Source organism: Clinocottus analis, unplaced genomic scaffold, assembly GCF_023055335.1.
Source record: "Clinocottus analis isolate CAN_PGR_092001 unplaced genomic scaffold, fCliAna1.0.p SCAF_34, whole genome shotgun sequence".
NCBI classification, from domain to species: Eukaryota; Metazoa; Chordata; class Actinopteri; order Perciformes; family Cottidae; genus Clinocottus; species Clinocottus analis.
The window spans coordinates 302,867-317,845 of NW_027176087.1; the positions used below are offsets into that span (position 1 = coordinate 302,867).

Genomic DNA, 14,979 nt, shown 5'->3' on the forward strand with positions numbered 1-14,979 from the left:
CTGAAGTTAAACTTCAGTCATGTACGATCAGATTTAACCTCATGCAATAAATGAATCAAGGCGTTGTGAGTGTTACTTATGTTACTATTCAAAGTGTCATTTTAATATATCAAACACAGGGGTGGATGGTTTGGGGTTCATCAGGAGACCCTTAAGACCAGTAAGAAGGATTAATGAAGGTTGAATTGTCCGTAACAGTTGTCGTGTTTCCTTCTTACTCGTAAAATGAACACAACAAACACTTTAATGCTGATTATTTTTCTATGGCTAAAATGTTATGCACAGTACTTCTTTGTTTCCCATAAGAACTCCAACCTGAATAACAATTGAACTTCAGATCGACGTACCTTCAATGCCTCCTCATAGTCCGCTGGAATAAAAGCAGAAATATTCATCACCATGATATTAATGTGCAACTTCTGATCAACTCTCGATATGATTGGTTCAGTTTGCTTACCTTGGCTGTTAATGGACACCTGGAAGAAGAAAAGGAAGAGTCTTTGTGTCAATCTGTGAATGTTAATGCTGGGGTTTGGTTCAGCTGAAGTAGCACCATGCTATCACAGCATGGTGCTACTTCAGCTGGACGGTACCTTCTGCCGCTCTGGCAGAGCTTCCTCATGATGTCATCAAGCGTATCGAAGCTGACCCAAAAGCATACTGTGAACGAGTTCAAGCCTCCCAGACAACAAGGTCGCCCGCCATAATCTAAGCATACCAAGTACATATCTCAGTTCCTGGCAATGGACCAGCATTGACTTAATCATAAGCTGTATTGAAGAAGGCTTGAAACCAGCCAGTGAGATCATAATGCAGAATATGCAATAACACGCTGTGCGAGCACTTTGTCAATGTTCATATGGTTTCACCACCATCCAGAAAGCCTTCGTGCTGTTCATTGCCTATAACAGGGGGATTTGTTTGAAGAGAAGTCAACATTACTTATGTTTGAATCAGGGGAGCTTGTTATGTCAGAGCACGTAGCCAGTGAGACAAAATGAATCAAGTATGGAATACTGCATCATGATAAATAGTTTGATAGTTGCATCGTAGCCCTTTGAGACAGTCTCTCCAGAGCTGCTGCCTTGTTCAGTGTGACGATGAACCTACAGTGACCGCTGTTGAGGTGGCCCAACTTTACTGTGAGTGGAAACAAAGAGAAGAGCTCACCTCCTCGTTCTCCTCATCGAAGTAAGTCAGCTGCAGACTGCACAGGCCGAAGGAGCGCTTCACCTACACAACACAGAGATCTGATGAGGGCGGGGAGGATGCGTTACACAAAAGGATCAGACTCATAAAGTGCCGTTGCAAAAAATGGAAACATAAGTCTTTTTAATTGGGCTGTATGTGTGTAAATCTTCAGCATAAAAAAAGTAACGCTGATTCAGCATGTCGTGGGATGGAAAACAGAGCACGCTCAGTGCGAAGTGAAGTCTGACGTCTGTGACTCAGCAGCACTCAGACAAATGCATCTCCCAGACCACGGAGCCCATAGCTCTACTTCTTTCTCCATACTTTAGAGGCTCGAGGCTCATTCTGACTCGGTGGTGCGACACCATTAGCTCTCAGTTGATTCAGAGGAAGTCAAACACAAAGTCCTCTTCCGGCTTTGGGGGGTGATAGAGGTCATGGAAACACATTGAGTCACTCAATGCATCTCCTGGTACTTCCTTGCAAAAACTTACACTATTCAAGATGAAAGTGACACATATGGCCAAATCAATACAAGAGGGGAGCGAGCTAGGAAGCTAGGAAGCAAGATTAAAGACACAAACAAACGGGATTCAACTCCTTCAGGTGAGCCTTTAGTAAGCAGGAGAGGATGCTACATTCACCTGCAGGAACACAGGAAACGAGGCAACCTTCTTTGCCCTGTTGGCTTACATTAGCAAGTACTAATAAATGAGCACTGCTAGCATAGCATCTCGCTGCTAGCATCTCCTCTCAGTGCTGGAGTCAACACGTGCATCACTGAGTCCTTTGCCAGTTTAATACGGAGCTTCCTTCTCCACGACATGCATTCAATGACCATAAATAGCTATTCTACATGCAAAAGACATAAGTGTCTGATATGAAACATTGTTCATTGACTTAAACGATCAGCTGTGAAGCAGTTATGAGCTTAACCTGGACGAGCTGCTACAGTCAAATAGCTCATCACAAAACCATCCCATAGAGAGGCACCGTGGTCTCTTTGTCCTCTTCTGTTCCTCCTCTCTTTACTTTGGTATCTCTTTGAGCTCGTTCTGCTTGTGATATGATTATTTATGAACCTTTAACTGCATATTCATAACCAGTAATTGTTCATTGCTGATAATGATTCAGTCCTTACTTTGGTAAAATTACAAGTGCATTGACACAGACAAACATGCACTAGTCTGTGTCGTAACGTATTCTTTCTTTGCCCTGGTTACTCTCCTCTGCATGGCGCTGATGAACGAAGGCTTTTGACATGAACATTGTCGTGAGGAGGCTGAACATGGCAGCACATATTACATTGCATGTCACATATAAACTAGAAAAGGTCAGGAACAAATTATAATAAAGGCCTCTAATAAAACCCCGTTTTAAATGAATAGCGCAATGCATTCTGGGATTAGGACTGCCTACATCTATTATCTTAATGTGTCCGATAACCCGGTTCCCTGATTTTCAATGTGTAATAAAGCTTTTAACCAGCAACCCCAGCGCTCCCAGGCCAGAGGAAACCCTCTCACGGCGGATGATGCGCGTTCACGGCCATGGCAACCAACCCCGTCATCACCCTGAGGACCGCAGCGCGCGTCTCCCTGGTCTCTGTCGGCTGACAGGACGCGGCTACAGGAGGCTCGCGCACATATGGAGCTTCTGGGCTATTCCCTGTAGCGCGGAACCCTGATGTAGCGGCACCCTGATGTAGCACGGCACCCTGATGTAGCGGCACCCTGATGTAGCGGCACCCTGATGTAGCGCCTCACCCTGATGTAGCGGCACCCTGATGTAGCGCGGCACCCTGATGTAGCGGCACCCTGATGTAGCGGCACCCTGATGTAGCGCGGCACCCTGATGTAGCGGCACCCTGATGTAGCGCGGCACCCTGATGTAGCGGCACCCTGATGTAGCGCGGCACCCTGATGTAGCGGCACCCTGATGTAGCGCCTCACCCTGATGTAGCGCGGCACCCTGATGTAGCGGCACCCTGATGTAGCGCCTCACCCTGATGTAGCGCGGCACCCTGATGTAGCGGCACCCTGATGTAGCGGCACCCTGATGTAGCGCGGCACCCTGATGTAGCGGCACCCTGATGTAGCGGCACCCTGATGTAGCGCGGCACCCTGATGTAGCGGCACCCTGATGTAGCGCGGCACCCTGATGTAGCGCGGCACCATGTAGCACAGCAGTGTCATCAACCGCGACGTGTACGAGTGTGTGCGCGCGGCCCGGAGATGCCGCCGCTCTTACCATGGCCTCCATCGACTCCCAGCTCTTGGTCTCGGATCCCGACAGGAGGAAATTTTTGGAATTTCCCCTGAAATTCACCTTCAGGTTGATGTAGAAGTCCATGGCGTCGCCCGTCCGCGTTTTACCGCATATTACAGAGGACGGACGAGGGGCGTTCACGGAGCGACGGAGGATGCTCGGGTTAATCTCGCTCCACTGCGATTTATCAGACTGGGGGATGTGTTTACACCAGCGTCCTGGCCCCGCCCACTCTGCACCACGTGTCCGGAACAGAGATCGACACTTCCGCTCGAGCGGAACAAAACAAAGCAGCGAGCCGCTGGAGGCCGCGAGAGCATCGTCTGCTTCAGCGCTCCAGCTTTTACTACGAAACAACACACAAATAACAACACTACTGCTACAAGAGTGTACTGCATGGCCCAGCGTGTCGTATGTGGAGCTTTAAATGCATGTGCTGCTTCGTACGCACCGTGTGTGAATAATAAAGGTATTAATAAAGTTATCGTAAGGCATTAAAGTGTTCACATTGCTCCAGTTCTCAGTGACTAGTCTGCTTATGAGGCATGGTGGAATGACAGGAAGCTGTCATTAGTTATTAGAGAACGAGTGTAATTATGCAATTTGTCATTGAACAAAAGGTTTCATTATTATCCACGTCCTAATAATGTGAGCAACAGTTTCTTTTTTACCTTTAATAACAATAGTCTATCCAACCTTAGAGGCAACATAGTTATTTACCTTAAAGGAAAGTCCATTGAATGTGTTTGTATGAACTGCATGCTTACTGATCCTCAAGATGTGCAGTTGACATCAAACTTCTCCTCTATATTGTTCCCGAGAAAAAGGTTTAGATGAAAGCTACACCTTATATATATATATAAAAATATATAAATAAATATATATAAATAAATATATAAATAAATATATATATATATATATATATATATATATATATATATATATATATATAAATAAATATATAGATATATATATATATAAATAAATATATATATAGATATATATATAAATAAATATATATATATATAAATATATATAAATAGATATATAAATATAGATATATAAATATATATATATATATATATAAATAAAGATATATAAATATATATAAATATATATATATAAATATAGATATATATATATATATATATATAAATATAGATATATAAATATATATATATATATATATAAATAAAGATATATAAATATATATAAATATATATATATAAATATATATATATATATATATATATATATATATAAATATATATATATATATATATATATAATATATATATATATATATATATATATATATATATATATATAAATATATATATATATAAATATATATATATATATATATATAAATATATATATATATATATATATAAATATATATATATATATATATATATATATATATATATATATATATTTATATTTATATATAAATATATATAAATATATATATATAAATATATTTAAATATATATATATATATATAAATATAAATATATATATATATATATAAATATATATATATATATATATATATAAATATATATATATTTATATATATATATATATAAATATAAATATATATATATATATATAAATATATATATATTTATATATATATATATATATATATATATATATATCAGATTCTGAGGCAGGAGGGCTCCATTAACTTGTTCAGGGGCCTGTTGGCAGACGTGTGCAATCTATTCATTATTATTATTATTTACTATCTGATGTTGTCAGTTCTTGTCTTGTCAGACAAAGAAAGGCTGAAAAAACGTTATGTTGTTGAAAAGCGTAATAAAAAGGGAAATAAAATAAAAAAAGAGTTGTAAGGACTCCCCGACAGTCCCTGAGCATTCACGTGTCCGGCCAATAAGAAGGCAAAGACCCTCTCTCCTTCTGTATGAACTCCTTCTCTTACGCTCTGCTCAGGTTCACATGGATGCTTTCCTTGTTTCCTGTTGCAGGTGTTTTCTTTAGAAGCACCTCTGTGCTGCAGGGTTCAAGGGCAGAAGATGCTGTACAGATTCTACACGTGTGATGTTGGATTATATGAATAAAGTGAATTGAATTGCAAAGCACAGCTGAAGCTCCTGAGGATTTGATTTGTTTTGCAGGTATTTGGGGAGAAACAACCTTCATGGCAATTGGCCTTTTCCATGCAATGCATGTTGAACTGTTCCACTAGGAGATCACAACACTAAAGCAATGGCGGCACAGCGGAGACAGCAAAGAACCTGCATGAAAGCTCGCTGCAAGGTTTCATGATTGTATTTGGTTTAGAGGTTTTTACACTTTTTCCCTTATACCAATGAATCATTTGTAATGTCTTCTTCTAAACTTGCACCACATCCTCAGACATCACTGTAAAAATGTACAATTATTCCAGTGAACAAGTGCTACTTCAGTGCCAGTAGAGCCACCTCAGGATAAATTAGACAAACAATCACACACCCATCCATCCGTTCCCCATGGAACAGGTCAGCCGGTGGCAGGCAGCACGGCGCCTGAGCCCGCCTGCCGGGACATTATATATGAGCTGCTTCCTGTTGGTCAGTGGGCCCTGGTGGCCACGGTCACGTGCAGCGGGGGGGATGTGGGGGCCGCTGTTGGTACATGGACTTCTGTGTGGAAGAAGTACATCTGAAAGACAAAAGACACAACATGTGCTACTCCCTCAAGGCTAGTTGTGCACACCCGAGAGGCCGCGTCCATGTGGCGCACTCACCTTACAGCCGACCGCCAGCAGCGTGTGCAAAACCAGTATGGTCACCACTGTAGCCACCGACATCACCTTGGTGTCATCGCGGACCACCGGCCAGAAGGTGAGGACCAGAACCGAGCCAGAGACCACCATGGCCACCAGGATCAGAGTCCAGTGCAGCCACTCGAATGGAATGATCCACAGAACCTGCAAGGGACAGGTACGCGCCGTCAGCGATGCCTCACTGCTGTGAGACAAGACGTTTGGTTCATTCCAAGCAGACGTGTTCCTCTGGGCGGATGTGAACCCTCTGGTGCAGCCAAAGCACTCCAGCAGCTTCTCTTGGTGTGAACCACATGAACTGACCTCCAGGTGCAGGAAACAGCTTTCACAAGTCTTTACCCGATACCGAACTGGTAGCTAACCGGTTAGCTACCAGTTCGGTGGAGGCTTTGCAATACATTATGAGGTTCACTTATAAACCAGCCACATATCAAACAGACGTATTCCTTTGTTACAGTTTCCATCTCTACTGGATGCAATCACAAGCAATCACAAGAGGCCAACTCGACCGCCGGGATCCAAGAGCGAGTCTACGATGTCGGGCGAGACTAGAGTTCTTGGAGAAGCTGCAGTTCGCAACGTCAAACTGTCCGATGGTGGAGGAGGTTGAGCTCCTCTGGGCCGCATGAGCTGTCAATCACAGCACAGGAACCAGGTCGCCAGGAGGAGCTCTTCTCCCGGCAGTATAAAGCGTTCACATGTAAAACTGCTCTGAGCACTTAAAGGGTGTTTTCCTCCAGAAGAAGATTAGGAAGGAAGAAGGCGCGTTGATGTTATAAATAGTGTTTATATTCTTCCAATCAGGTGGCAGTGAAGAGATGCTTTGTGGATCAAACATTCCTCTGCAGTGATCCATCTTTACAGGATGGATCGTGCCGTTCACCAGGCAGAGATTCGTCGTTGGGGGAGTTTAAAAACATTTCTCTACCCCTGTGTCATCTTTACACTGAAGATGAAAGCCAATGGTGGAGCGAGGGCAGACTCACCGAGGTGGGGATGTAGATGAAGAGCGAGTATCCGTACACACACACCGTCTCCAGGAAGGTGTAGCCGCCCACCTGCCGCTCAGACCCCTGCCGCCAGCTCAGGAAACCCCACAGAGCCACCGGCACCAGCCAGGCGTACAGGAAGATCACCACAGCTGCTATGGTTACTGAGGGGGCGGGGCCAAGAGAGCAGACTCAGATACACCACTTTATTGTGTGTGTGTGTGTGTGTGTGTGTGTGTGTGTGTGTGTGTGTTTGTATGTATGTATGTATATATATAATATATATATATATATATATATATATATATAAATATATATATATACAAAACATATATATATATATATATATATATACAAAACATATATATATATATATATATATATATATATATACATACATTATATATAATATATATATTATATTATATATATATACACATACATATATATAAATATATATATATATACATATACATATATATACATATATATACACACACCACACAACTGATGAAGAGGAGGACTGACCTCGGTGGAACTGAGGCCGGTAGTGGTAAGACGGGTTCCCCATCTCACTGAGGAAGGAGGACAAGTTCCCACTGATGACGACTGAGAACACCAACGTGACACAGATCCAGAAGGGTCCTACACACACACACACACGCATACGCGCACACGCACACGCACGCACACACACACACACACACACACACACACACACACACACACACACACACACACACACACACACACACACAGTGAGTCAGCCCCCTGAGGTGCGGTGGTTTACATTCCAGGAACAAGCTATAAGGTGTAGCTTCCATCAATGTAGAGCAGAAGTTTGATGTCAACTGAACAGCTTAGAGGATCAGTAACAGGACAGATCACTGTGGGTCCTTTCCTTCCAGAAGGCGTGATGAACATGATCAGCTGTGTGACAGCGTGAGATGTTTCATTTGCTTTGTGATCAGAGTGATGGAGCATCTTCTGCTGCATTCAGCTCGTCCCTCACAGGAGACATGATCCTGACAGACCGCAGCGCTCATCCTCACGTCTGCAGCACAAAGACTGAACATGGACTTCTGTTTGAAGGAGCAGATTGTCTGCAGTATACAACTCAACTGCATCCTCGACAACTCCACAACACACGTCTACACACACGGCTTACAACACATCAGCGTCGGCTTACCGTACAGATCCGGGTTGCTCCTCAGGTGGTGTTTGATGAAGTTCCTCCCAGGTAGTGGCATCACGGAGCCCTTCACTCTGTCCAGCACCTGCAGACCATGACGTCCAGCAGAGGAACAAACTACGAGTCCTCGTCATGTTGAAACTTGTAAATGTGTTTCCCATCAGGAACTCAGGGATGTACAAAGTGTGGTGTGGAGAGGGAGGGTTCATACCTGCACCGTGTCCACATCAAAGAAAGACTGATAGTACTCAAAGGTCCAGAAGCCACCAGCTGCTTTCTGTCCTCCTAACAGCTGCAAGCAGCACACACAGCGTCAGCATCCAGACCAACATGCGTCACGTGACGTCTGGAACAGATTCCTTACGCACCTCTGAACTCTCCTCCTGGCCCTCCTCGTCCTCTGAGAGGTCCAGTTTCACGTCCTCTCCTGGTGCTGCTCCGGCGGTGTTGATGGGGTTTGAGGCCGACATGCTGAGCGTGGAGGCCCCCGGGTCTGCAGACAGAAGCTCTGCTGCTTCCTCAAACTCTGCAGCCGTGCATGAGGAAACACTGCAGTTAGCACCACACGCTCTCCTGCAGGACGTCAGGCTCACAACCAGCTGAGTGAGCGACACTAACACTGTTCACAACAGTTACATTCATTCTGCTGTCTATGGAACAACCACTACTATTTGTAGCACTTGTTTTCTAATGCAAACTCCCCGCTGTGGGAGAAATAGAGGACCATCCCATCCTACATGACCGTACTCTGCATTGATATGAGCAAGAAGCAAAAAAAGGAGTTTTGAAAACAGGATCACGTGAATTTGGTAATTTCTTGCATTCAAAAGGAGTTCTTCAGCAGCCATCACATCACCACAACACACCAGTCTGTTATGAAGGCACACACACACATCACGTGTGACATCACAAGGTGTCATCAGTGTCTCACAGAGACAAGCAGCAACAACAAGAAAAGCAGCGCAGGTTTGAAGATTGATCTTCAGACCTTGTCCACATTATTAAAGGTTGCAGCTGTTGAAGCTTTGAGGCGTCAGGAGGGAACATTGACATGGAGGCCAACCTGCTCTTACACCCTGCAACTATGTACTGAATCTCACATCATAAACCTGCATGCATGAATATCATCTTAATTATGATGGTGGTATTTATGCAACTTTTATGGATTATGGCATAATCCATGCAATAATGTTATGGATTATAATATGCATTAATGTTGAGATTACAATGCCATACACACCCTTCAGTTCTTTTCCTCTACCTTCAGAAGCACATCATTTCAAGTCTCAAGTCCCAACAGTAAGAGCAGACTGATTCATCATGTCTGTACTGATAATGCTTTACAGAAGATTAGTCGGGACAAACAGCGCTTTACTGTTCATCGGTCTGCAAGGTCACTCTGCATCTTGCTGCTGTTTCGACAGCGAACTCCAGATATTTCTCCTCAGATGTGTTCGTCATGGCAACAGCAGCATCCTCTCAGTCCCTGTGACATTGTCCACAATCCTTGTGCATCTGGTAAACACTACATTCTGATATGAGATTTATTTGCATTCATTTCAATTTGCCTAAAAAGCATTCCTATAGATTGAGAGCCGCCGTTAGGCTTGAGACATGTGACATGGAGTTTATGAGGCCAGAGCAGCGTGGACATGACGTCATTACCTTGGAAGTGAAGATCATGAGGACTCGCCATGGCTTCAGGGATCGGACAAGACCTGAAGACCTAAAGAAGATGAGCACTGGGTGAGACACATGCACGCAGCAGGGCTGCCCTGCTCAAGCAGCCAGCTCACACACCAACAGATGTTACGGGAACACGTCCTCTCTCCGTTATAATGCTGCCATAGATCCAGGAACAGGCTCACCTGTGCGCAGCCGGATGTCTCCGGTGATGGAAGCTAGCGGCTAGCCTCACGAGTTAGCATTAGGCTCAATTCACACTTTCGTATTCCTCCTTTTTTTGAAAGCATAAACCTAGTAGTGCATAAAGGTTAATGCAGACAGACAGAAGCCACACACGACTGACGGCTCTCATCAAGTACCTGCTCTCAGGCTGTCCACCCTCTGAGCGCTTCCGGTCCACGTCATCACGTCAACAAAGCTGTCACGTGAACTACGGTGTAATGCAAAGTTATGCAACATATCGGATGGCTGTTTGATTTACCAAATACATATTTATAAATATTTTGTATGCATGTTTATTAATAATAACACAAAACTAATATGAGTTTAAGTGACAGCAAGCGGAACCTTTGCGAAGTCGGGCTTTCTGTCGGAAGATTAAAAACGATTCACGTTTGGGCGCCATCTTGACTGCTTGAGCGCTGTCGTCTTGACAGCATGTTTGTCCGGCGTGAAGGTGACGAGTGAATAAACTGGTTAAATGGCGTCTCTGCGTGTAGTCAGGAGGATGTTCTGCGCTGCGGCAGAAACAGCAGCGGCCCCGGTCACAACAAGCAGGTGGGAGAGGCTGAAGAACAGCAAAGCAGGTGAGACCCGAGTGAGCGAAGGTTACCGCCATGTTACCGTAACACTAGTTAACCTATTTACTGTCATCTTACAGGACACTAGTGACGTTAACCCAGTTACTGCCATCTTACAGGACACTAGTGACGTTAACCTAGTTACTGTCATGTTACAGGACACTAGTGACGTTAACCCAGTTACTGCCATCTTACAGGACACTAGTGACGTTAACCTAGTTACTGCCATCTTACAGGACACTAGTGACGTTAACCTAGTTACTGCCATCTTACAGGACACTAGTGACGTTAACCTAGTTACTGCCATCTTACAGGACACTAGTGACACTTATCAACGTAGTTACTGTCATGTTACAGGACACTAGTGACGTTAACCTAGTTACTGTCATCTTACAGGACACTAGTGACGTTAACCTAGTTACTGCCATCTTACAGGACACTAGTGACGTTAACCTAGTTACTGCCATCTTACAGGACACTAGTGACACTTATCAACGTAGTTACTGTCATGTTACAGGACACTAGTGACGTTAACCTAGTTACTGTCATGTTATCGTGATACAAGTTAACCTAGTTACTGCCATCTTACAGGACACTAGTGACACTTATCAACCTAGTTACTGTCATGTTACAGGACACTAGTGACGTTAACCTAGTTACTGTCATGTTATCGTGATACAAGTTAACCTAGTTACTGTCATCTTACAGGACACTAGTGACACTTATCAACCTAGTTACTGTCATCTTACAGGACACTAGTGACGTTAACCTAGTTACTGTCATGTTACAGGACACTAGTGATGTTAGTTAACCTAGTTACTGTGATGTTACAGGACACTAGTGACACTTATCAACCTAGTTACTGTCATCTTACAGGACACTAGTGACGTTAACCTAGTTACTGTCATGTTACAGGACACTAGTGATGCTAGTTAACCTAGTTACTGTGATGTTACAGGACACTAGTGATGCTAGTTAACCTAGTTACTGTGATGTTACAGGACACTAGTGACGCTAGTTAACCCAGTTACTTTCATCTTTAAGGCCACTAGTGATGTTAGTTAACCTAGTTACTGTCATCTTTAAGGCCACTAGTGACGCTAGTTAACCCAGTTACTGACATGTTACCGTTACACTAGTGACGCTAGTTAACTGTTAGGTTTCTAATTATTATTATTACGCCAAGGTTTTTTCCTTTTTTGGCGCTGTTTTGGGGACTTGTCATACTCCAAAACTCACTAAATTTGGACGGCTTGTCCGGTCTGGTGAAAATGGCCATCTGATATAGACGAAAAAAAACAAGTACCCAAAAATGTCTCTCTCGCGCCCCCTAGAAGTTGGACCAGCAACGCCCAGATTGTCCGATTGACTTGAGAAAATTCACACATGTCCAGCTCCACCTGCTCTACAAGAAGCCTCTCAGACCCATAATTTTACGCCATTTTAAATTTTGTGAAAAGCATGTTTTTGCCCCTTGATCCTTGAACGCTTGGTCCGATTCATACCAAACTCTCTGTAATTCATGAATGGAGCTGTATCTTCAAGACTGCCTCAAAGGATTTTGAATATCTCATTGCGTTGAGGAAAATCAGACCATTTAACTACTTAGGGGCGTGTCCTATTTTTAAATACTCATAACATTAAAACTATAGGGACTAATGACTCTAAACTTTTTTTGTATGTACACATTGCATCCTTTAACATGCAATAAATCAGTCGTGCGATTCAAACATTAGCGGGCGCTACAGTAATTCGGGCAATTTGGGATTTTTAGCGCATTTTTCTCATTTTTTGCCTTTTTTGCCTTTCTTCTAAATGTATCTTCCTACAATTTCTATCCGATCGACTTCATTTCTGTTCAGGGATGATCTAAAGACCCGTGAGAGTATGGCTTGTGCTTTGTTAACGTTTTCACTAAACGGCCGCAACGTGACGTGGACCCCATGATAGAAACCTGTTGTAACTCCAATGCACATCATGCAATCAGCCCAAAACTCAGACTGCACTTTACCTAAACAAAGGTTGTTCATTAGATATGGAACTACAAATCCCAGCAGCACTTCCTCTGCATGAAGCCTCATTATATCAGACTGTTGAACGCAGGTCTGTGTTCTGACCTCAGAGGAGATGTTTACTTGTTGCTTCTCTTGAAGCGGTATTTTAAAATGAAGACGTTATCTAACCCAACAGCGCAAACACGGAGAATGAAGGACTAGCTAGCAAGCTAACAACAACGGTTAGCCTAGCTGTTGAGTTATTGTACACGCAACGCGACTATACAGCGACATAGAGAGGAAACAACGGGCTGCACCCTAACCTTCTGTCTGCTGCGCTCAACTGTTTTGTTCAATACTCAAACATCTCTGTGACTTTTTATCGATTCATTGTTGCAGCCCTAATATTGTTATGAATATGTGTTGTGGTGCTGTGTGTCTTGGACACTGGGCGTGACTTCTGACCTTTCCTTCCCGTGCAGTGCTGTGGGGGCGCGGCCTGGTTTCTGACTACAAAGAGGCGTGTCGGGAGATCGTGGTGGGCTCATGGGAGCGGCCGGTCAAAGCCTCGGTGTACGCCTCTCTGCTGGGCGGGGCCTGGGCTGGTTTCTACACTAAACCTGACCACGCGTCCTTTGAAGCCGCCCTGCTGGAGTGCTCCAACATGCTGGGCCTGCTGTCCCCGTGGATCCGCAACGGGACCTCTAATGGCCACGTACAGAGTCTGGTGAAGCTGCATAACGAGGGACGGCTCCAGCATACCAGTCTGGGTGTTCTCTCTCTGGTTTACCACTCCGACTACGACTCGGACACCACACTGTACGAAGCACAGTGCTCCAATCTGTCAACACCCTGGAGGGAGCTGCCTCAACGGATACTAGACGTGGGCTTTGCCGGCCGCTGGTGGGTGCTGGACTCAAAGATGAAGGACTACGATGTGAACGAGGATGAGTTCAAGCACCTGCCACCACACATGCAGGTGACGCTGCCCCCCACCGTTCAGGAGGTGGACCGGAGCGAGAGGTTACACAAAGAGTCCTGGTTAGCACTGGAAGGGGGGGAAGAGGAGAAGGAAACGCATCTAGTGGACAGAAAGGAAGAGAGTGGTGGTGAAGAGGGACAAATACAAGCGCTGGAGGAGAAGCCGACTCCAGCATGAATGCTGTGTGGCCTTCCTCCCTGCAGGGCCCAACATGCTGGATGCAACACATCAGTTCTCATGTTCCCTTTGTTCAGCTATGAACTGTAAGCGGAGCTGCCAGCACAGCCCAGTGAAAGCTATGGTTGTATTTCTTCACCTGTTTCTGGATCACAAAGAGGTTGATTATATATGCCATGAATCATATGTCAATAAATGTGTCAATTATGTCCAGATCTCATCCTGCTTTGTTACATATTTATACCTTCAGCCTTTCGCTTCACAGATTTTAAGAAGCAAACTTTAGCTGGATCTCAATGCCCGATGCCTGTTGTTGTAAACCCTGTAAAGTTTGTCTTCCTCAGTCTGTGTTGGCTTGAACAAGTGCGCTGAAGTCTGTTGCATGAGGCGGAGGCAGCGGGCCGGCGTCAGTGAGGGGATCCTGAGAGACTGACCTCCTGTGAACAGGTCTGAACCAGTATAAGCCCCGCCCACTGCAAAATGAAATAATGCAGTTAACGCATGACCAAATAATTGTTGCGTTATTAGATTGATGCGTTAACGCATCCCAGCCCTTATTATTACTATTATTATTAATGTTATTATTATTATTATTCAACAAGTAGTTACTAATTGAATTAATCTTTAACTTAAATTTACAAATGGGGAATCCATTTATAAATTATGAAAACCAAAGCTTATTAATCAAGAATGAACCATTTATGAATTGCATAAAGTTACTAATGAGTCTTCATGTTGGAACAATGCTTTATAAATGATGACGTCATTGTTTATTCATGCTTTACTGATGATAAGTAGTGTGTACTTATAAAGGGCTACCCATTTCTGTATTATTATATACAGTTTCAAGGGGACTTCTCTCTGACTTGTTAAACCTGACAAAGGGCCTCAGTTAGACCTCTGGTT

General features: G+C 43.8%; 3 protein-coding genes across 11 annotated transcripts in view; 1 reads left to right on the forward strand and 2 right to left on the reverse strand.

Moving 5' to 3' along the window:
* Window positions 1–3,678, reverse strand: part of nbr1b (NBR1 autophagy cargo receptor b) — a 29,110-nt gene extending 25,432 nt beyond the window's left edge. For all 9 annotated transcript variants that reach the window (XM_068596113.1, XM_068596112.1, XM_068596107.1 and 6 more), the window contains exons 1-4: window positions 3,442–3,678; window positions 1,171–1,233; window positions 458–476; window positions 348–370 (exon numbers count right to left, since the gene is read on the reverse strand). In XM_068596113.1, the coding sequence (XP_068452214.1) occupies window positions 348–370; window positions 458–476; window positions 1,171–1,233; window positions 3,442–3,543 (207 nt within the window). In that variant the 5' untranslated portion in view covers window positions 3,544–3,678. The remainder of the gene's footprint in view (window positions 1–347; window positions 371–457; window positions 477–1,170; window positions 1,234–3,441) is intronic.
* Window positions 3,679–5,742: 2,064 nt separating this feature from the next.
* yipf2 (Yip1 domain family, member 2) lies at window positions 5,743–10,507 on the reverse strand. Its single transcript, XM_068596140.1, has 9 exons — window positions 10,303–10,507; window positions 10,100–10,160; window positions 8,803–8,960; window positions 8,646–8,726; window positions 8,432–8,519; window positions 7,771–7,887; window positions 7,240–7,406; window positions 6,215–6,397; window positions 5,743–6,129 (listed from the first exon to the last, which is right to left on the reverse strand). Exons 2-9 carry the CDS (start codon window positions 10,128–10,130, stop codon window positions 6,040–6,042), a joined length of 915 nt encoding a protein of 304 aa, XP_068452241.1. The 5' UTR covers window positions 10,131–10,160; window positions 10,303–10,507; the 3' UTR covers window positions 5,743–6,039.
* A 212-nt stretch (window positions 10,508–10,719) lies between these two features.
* On the forward strand, window positions 10,720–14,282 carry timm29 (translocase of inner mitochondrial membrane 29). Its single transcript, XM_068596141.1, has 2 exons — window positions 10,720–10,926; window positions 13,397–14,282. The coding sequence occupies exons 1-2, from the start codon at window positions 10,821–10,823 to the stop codon at window positions 14,071–14,073; spliced, it is 783 nt and encodes a 260-aa protein (XP_068452242.1). The 5' UTR covers window positions 10,720–10,820; the 3' UTR covers window positions 14,074–14,282.
* Window positions 14,283–14,979: the final 697 nt, after the last annotated feature.